The sequence below is a fragment of the Colias philodice genome, chromosome 19, assembly GCF_061535455.1.
Source record: "Colias philodice isolate Cphi_HAF_F1 chromosome 19, ilColPhil1 Martin Lab GWU primary, whole genome shotgun sequence".
NCBI classification, from domain to species: Eukaryota; Metazoa; Arthropoda; class Insecta; order Lepidoptera; family Pieridae; genus Colias; species Colias philodice.
Window position 1 is genome coordinate 6,424,884 of NC_143104.1, and position 6,358 is coordinate 6,431,241.

The window sequence follows — 6,358 nt, forward strand, 5'->3', positions numbered from 1 at the left end:
GTGTTGATAAGAAAAAGATAGAAATTTGTGCGCCGAAGTAAATGGGGAAAAATGTGGAAATATAGGGATGTTGCAAATTTTTTTTATAATTTAATTATTATATGTATAATGTTCCGATAATAAACATTTTAAAAAATGTCAGTCTAAAATTTGTTTTAACAAAAAAGTTTCTCATTAAAGATAATCTAAAATAATTGAGATAATTAAATTCTTTCAATGGTATCGTATCGCAAGTGTGTATAAGGTATAAAGAAAACAACAGCTTTAAAAAATCCATATAATAAAAGTCACATTCAATTAATCTTATTTCCTATGTTTCTTATAATTAGGTGACCTATCCCTATCTCTCTTTTTCTTTTTCCCTTTCCTTTTCTTATCAATGTCCCGTTTTTCCTTTGAACTTTTGCTGTGGCTTTTTTTCTTGTGCTTATAATTTGAGGAGGAGTCACTGCTGGTACTATTTCTTCGTCTATCTTTCGATTTATTATATTCAGAGTCAGACAAATTAAGAGATTCATTACTGCTATACTTTCTGGTTGATTTCTTCCTATGTCTTGAATCCCTGTCACTATCGGGTGAATTATTTCTTCTATCTCTTGATCTATTCCTGTTATTCGATAGACGATCTTCATAATCTCTAGGCTTCCTATCATTAGAATTCCTATTAGATGAACTATCTCTATCAGTCTTTGAATGCTTGTTTGTAGGTTGTTGTATGCTCTCCTGCTTTTTGTATTTTTGATATGAATCAGCATCTGAAAAATACGAATCAGATATTAGTTTTTATTTTATAGAATTTAAATGGAACCGATTTTGATATTTAGTTTTATAGCATTCAAAAATACTTTTAAAATTTCTCATATGAAACATTTTGAAATTATGAAAAAAGTGAAAGTATGCTAGGTATGCAGCAAATGTACTACCCGTTCGCTTCGAGTTGGCCTTCGATGACCGTTACAAAATGACGTCACAGGCACATCAACTGGTACCGTCGACAAAAAAAATAATAACATTCCGAAAAATAAAATAACAAAAACAGTTCGTATAATTACTTATTACAGCGATTTCCTCGCTAATAGCAGTAAAAAACTATATACAACTTAGCAATAATAATCAAACTTAACAAAACGATCAAATAACATAACCAAAAACAACGGGAGCGATATTAGTGACGGTCGGGCGCACGTGATAGCTTTGCTGACGGTACTAACAGGGTCTGTCTAGGAGTGCGGTGCGGTGAAGCGGGAAGGGTGGGAGCGGCCAACTCGAAGCGAACGGGTAGTATGTAAGGATAAATCTTTTTCAATAATGCATTTTATTGGTGTACAATTACGTGACTAAATAAATTAACATCCTGTTGTTATAAAATAATGTATAAATTAAAATACAATATGCAACATAGTCAAATCTACTCACTAATCACTTTAGATTCTCTGTCATATTCTGATTTTGGCACTGCCTGCATCATGAACTCACTTAAGCTGACTGTTTCCTTTTTTATGGGAATATCAACCATTGCCCTTCCATTTTCTTCATCGAGACTCACAACCTGTAAAATATTTGTACAATAATAAAGTTAAAGGCAGTATACTAATAAATATTTCTAGCTTATACAAGGATATTGTGATCTTGACGAACAGCACTATACAAAAAATAATACTTATAGGGTTAAAAAATTAAAGTTCATTATTTAACTATGTTTAATGTTAAGCTCTTTTAACAATATAGTGCATTCAAGGAATTCAGGATGTCGGATAATTCGGAAAATTGTGAATACCACTTCAGCACATCGTTTTATTGTGAGTATCGTGAAGGCATCGCATGAAAATAAACGGGTTTGATATTATTCATATTTGTTTAATCAATCAATAGTTACATATTAATTTAATGTTATTGCATTTACTCTGTCATCCTAAAAATTACCCTAATGCGCCTTACTACAATAAAAACTAAAAAGACTTTTCGTGTACATCCCTGCATGGACTTATTTGAAGCAATATTATTATTGTATAGAAATAGCAATACTATTATAACATAATATAATAGAAAAGAAGTAGACAAATATAATTTTTAAAAGCTAAGTGAACCTTTCAGATGTAATAAATGAAGTAGCAGGCTCTTAAAATAATCTCTTAAATTATATTTGTATAAATACCTGTCCATAGAATCCAGCATATTTCCCTGTCGTAATTTTGACAAAGGATTTCTTAACAAGCGCAAGTTCTTCCTCATTATCTTTTGTGTTAGATTTCTTCTTTTGATTTTCTTTAATTACTTTATCTGCTCCTAATCCTAAGCCTTTAGGTCGAAGTTCTGGAAGTTTGTATTTTGATCTGTGAATTAAAAGTTAAATAGTTATTTATTTATCTTTTGAATACATCCCTACTATTTAATATTATATATACGAAAGTGACGCCTTCTGTTCGTATGTCTGTCTGTCACTTCTTCACGCCTAAACAACAGAACCAATTTGGATAAAATTTCATACAAACATAGTTTGAGACCTGGGAAATGCGGGTTTTCTTTTGATAATAATTTATAATATCTATAAGTTACTGTGATGCGCGCCACGCACACTATTTTAGCTTCGGAAAATTATTAGTAGGACTACAAAACAACAGGTTTTATTATTGCATAGTATAATTATTTCAATTAAAGTTTACATGTCACAATCAAAAGCAACACACATAGTAAAAAATGTTTTTGATTGCATTCATCAGTTTTATCAGGTTCTGACTAGCAATAAGTTTTGACTTCAACATATTGTCATATGTAAAAGTCATCATTCAATACTTACTGATCCTTCCCCGGCGCCCAACCCATTCCACGCAGCATAGCAAGTCCAAAATCTTGTATTGGCACAGATTCATAATCGTCTAATGTTGACTGAAATTATAAAATAGAAATATTTATTTTATACATTCTTAATAAGGGAGGAAAGTAGTATTACATTGGTTAAATGGATTTTATTCTACAAATTAACAAATAATTATAATATTGATCTATAATAGAACAGTATTACTAGTAAGTCATAATGTGCCTATTTTTTAAGTCTAAATATTCGTATAACAAAGTCGCTTCCCACATTCTGTCTATCCCTATGTATGATTATCTTTATAGCTATGCAATTGAGTGTGTTTTTTAGTTTAGAGTGGCTTTCAAGGTAGGTTTTATAAAAAAATTGTTAAGTTTTATACAAAATAGCCAAAGCCACATGCATGATTCTAGAATAATCTAAATACTTATATCAATTTAAGATTAATGAAATATATTTCTAATTAACAATATAAATTTTCCTACCTCCTTCTGTCCCTCAAGCACAGGCTGAGCGGGCACAGGTACAACTAAAGTAGACACATCAACTACAGTCTTTTTCTGAGCTTCCTCCAACAACTCCCTGGCAGCCATTTGTTCCAGAGTTTCATTTTCATGTTTTACTTCAGGTATAGCATTATTTTCTTCTTTAACAGGTTGTTCTTCGAAATTTTCAACCTTTTCCGCTATTTGACGAAGCCGTTCTGCTGTTATCATAGTATTTGGTATCATGGGTATGACCAGTGGTGCCTCATCTTTAACCTCTTCCCCGCTGGAATAAAAAATGAGTGAATTAGTATATTGTTTCATGTCTTGTTGATGTCAAAATATTGATGTTGCTAAATATAAATGTTGTCCCTGTTTGGGAACTATTTTGTAAGGATGTGTTTCTGTAGGTCCTATGGAATTAACATTTCACTGTAATACTATGATAATAAATTTATACTATGCCTTGAATATAACATAATAATGCAATTAAATATGTTTGAAAAAATGACATATTGTGTTCTTCATCATCTTAATACCAAACTCTACGTAGTTGAGTTTTAAATGTCAATAAAAATCTGATAGCTTAATGATTTCAGCCTATAATGAACGAATATTCCTATCAAACTATTTAACAGTACAACAGTCTACAGATCTCTGATAAACCAATTAAAACATAGCCTACATGAAATTACCATGCCAAGCCAGTATAGTATGTTTTAAAAATTTACGACGCATTGTGAAATTATAGACAACTAGGTTTCCGCGCCCGCGGCTTCGCCCGCGCAGTCAAAGTAAAACCCGCATAGGTCCCGTTCCCGTGGGATTTCTGGGATTGCGTCATTTTCCCGGGATAAAAAGTAGCCTATGTCCTTTCTCGGGTATCAAAATATCTCCATACCAAATTTCATGAAAATTGGTTCAGTAGTTTAGGCGTGATTGAGTAACAGACAGACAGACAGAGTTACTTTCGCATTTATAATATTAGTATGGACATTAGTAGCAAATTTTAATTTATAAATCATAACGTAAATAAATTTGTAAAGCGAAGACTTTTGTACATACCCAACTACTTTAATGGACTTTTCTTCCACACATTCAATATATTCCTTCTGTTCTGTGGCCACTGGCTTATCCTGTTTCTTGGTTTTCATAAACCCAAAAGATATTTTTTTAGGTTCCATTTTTGCTTTTCTTCACTTAATTATTTGATGTGTTGATTTTCAAGTTAGCCTGTTACACAAAAATAAAAATAATATTATTGGCGAATCGTCTTTATAAGCTGTCTCAATAGAATTATAAATATAATTACATGATCAATATTCTGATTTTCAATGTGCATTTATATTTAAAATAGAATTTAGAGACGAAAATGCTACAAAATTTAATATCAATTTTAATCAAAGAGAAAAGAGAATCCAACTTTGACAACCTCATGGGGTTACCAAATTACACATTTCATTCTCCCTAGATCGCATTTACCTCTCAAAATCCACAACTTCCACAAATATCTTCAATTGAGATATTAGATGAAATAAAACTTCAGTAATTTCATGGTTAGTGCTAAATTAAATAAAATAAAATATATGCCATGTTGAATTATTTATTTTATCAGTTTAGAAAAAGAAAGAAAGAAAAGACATTTAATTCAACACACACATAAAGACAAATAAAAATAAAACAGAAATTAAATAGAAAAACTTTACTGAAATTGCAAATCGGAACGATAACATAAGAAAAATATTAACCCATATTTTGAGGAATAATTTCGCAATATGAAAACCCTGTCTTGAAATGACGTTTTACGTGACGTAATCTGTCATGCTGACATCCCTTTAAAGGAATAGACAACCTGTTCGTTTTTAGTATTGTAATTTATCAAGATACTTGTACTTTGATCTACATAAAATACATAAAATGCAAAATAAATTAATAACTTGCATAAAAATTCTATGAACGAGTGAAATAGTGACCGAAATATTACTATCACTCATAGTATAATTATTATAGGAAGATCATATTCCATAGTTATTAAAATCTTTTGAACTTGTCGTTGTTTGTTGTAAGTATTAATATTAAATATTTATAGCTTAGTTTATGTATTCTTACATTGGCAAGTTGCTGATTTTCGGCGGTATGGCGACCATTTGGAACTGTCTGAAAAGTATGGCATAGCGATTTTCGTACATGGCTACAAGACAAGCTACAGGACGATGATTACTTACCTGTGCAAAAATTAGCCTGGTTCAAGAATCTTATATCTAATACACTGGAGAATGGAGATTGCACTATGACCATTAACTTGTAACAAGAAAATATGACGTTGAATGACGCCTGTATGTTTTTTATCCCTTTCACACCTAACTAACTACCTAGGTGTGAAAGGGATAAAAAAACATACAGGCGTCATTCAACGTCATATTTTCTTGTTACAAGTTAATGGTCATAGTGCAATCTCCAGTGTATTATAGTCCTTTTCACCTATGATGATTCCTGTGACACTTCATCGTGTTCCGAATTACGTATTTTATGTTTAAAACGCCAAAATAATTTTAGTGCATAATATTTTTATTTTATGGCGGCATTATTACCAAAAATATAAAAATGAAGCTTATAAATCAAAAAATGTTGTGTGGTTTTATGAAACCACGGTAAAAGTGAAACTGTTCGAACGGTTCCGAACACTGCTTTGTGTAGCGCATGTCGCGTGACGGTCTGCTGCCGAGTAGGTATACCTACTCGGCAGCCGCGATACACGCGACATGCGCTACACAGACCAAAAAGTTTGAGACGATGTAATAAAAGTTTCACTTTAAAAACAGTATTGTTTAGTTTAATAATAAAATAATAATGTTAAGAAAAATAAAATAAAATAACACAAAAATATAATACCTACGCAATTCGTGTACATGAAATGGATCGTTGAAAAATCATAGAGTTGGAAAATCATATAATCGGCACCCATCTTGTGATCGTTTGTCAATCGAGTCAATCGTCTGTACGAGTGCGTCAGCCTTGTATACAAGTTTCATTTTTATATTGATACTTTACGTGGTAT

At 31.4% G+C, this 6,358-nt stretch overlaps 1 protein-coding gene across 1 annotated transcript; it reads right to left on the reverse strand.

Annotated features, from left to right (window-relative positions):
- Positions 1 to 251: 251 nt before the first annotated feature.
- Positions 252 to 4,755, reverse strand: LOC149480003 (G-patch domain and KOW motifs-containing protein). The gene is made up of 7 exons (XM_089707261.1): positions 4,613 to 4,755; positions 4,366 to 4,533; positions 3,301 to 3,586; positions 2,798 to 2,886; positions 2,156 to 2,333; positions 1,417 to 1,549; positions 252 to 755 (listed from the first exon to the last, which is right to left on the reverse strand). Exons 2-7 carry the CDS (start codon positions 4,482 to 4,484, stop codon positions 304 to 306), a joined length of 1,257 nt encoding a protein of 418 aa, XP_089563387.1. The 5' UTR covers positions 4,485 to 4,533; positions 4,613 to 4,755; the 3' UTR covers positions 252 to 303.
- Positions 4,756 to 6,358: the final 1,603 nt, after the last annotated feature.

What these genes read in the sequence shown, in the direction of transcription:
- LOC149480003 (XM_089707261.1), bottom strand. Translation starts at nt 4,484, where the DNA reads ATGGAACCTAAAAAAATATCTTTTGGGTTTATGAAAACCAAGAAACAG. An exon ending in TGCTTGAGGGACAGAAGGAG is followed by an intron (nt 2,887 to 3,300) that starts GTAGGAAAATTT and finishes TTATAATTTCAG; the next exon opens with TCAACATTAGACGATTATGA. An exon ending in CAGAGAATCTAAAGTGATTA is followed by an intron (nt 756 to 1,416) that starts GTGAGTAGATTT and finishes CGTATTTTTCAG; the next exon opens with ATGCTGATTCATATCAAAAA.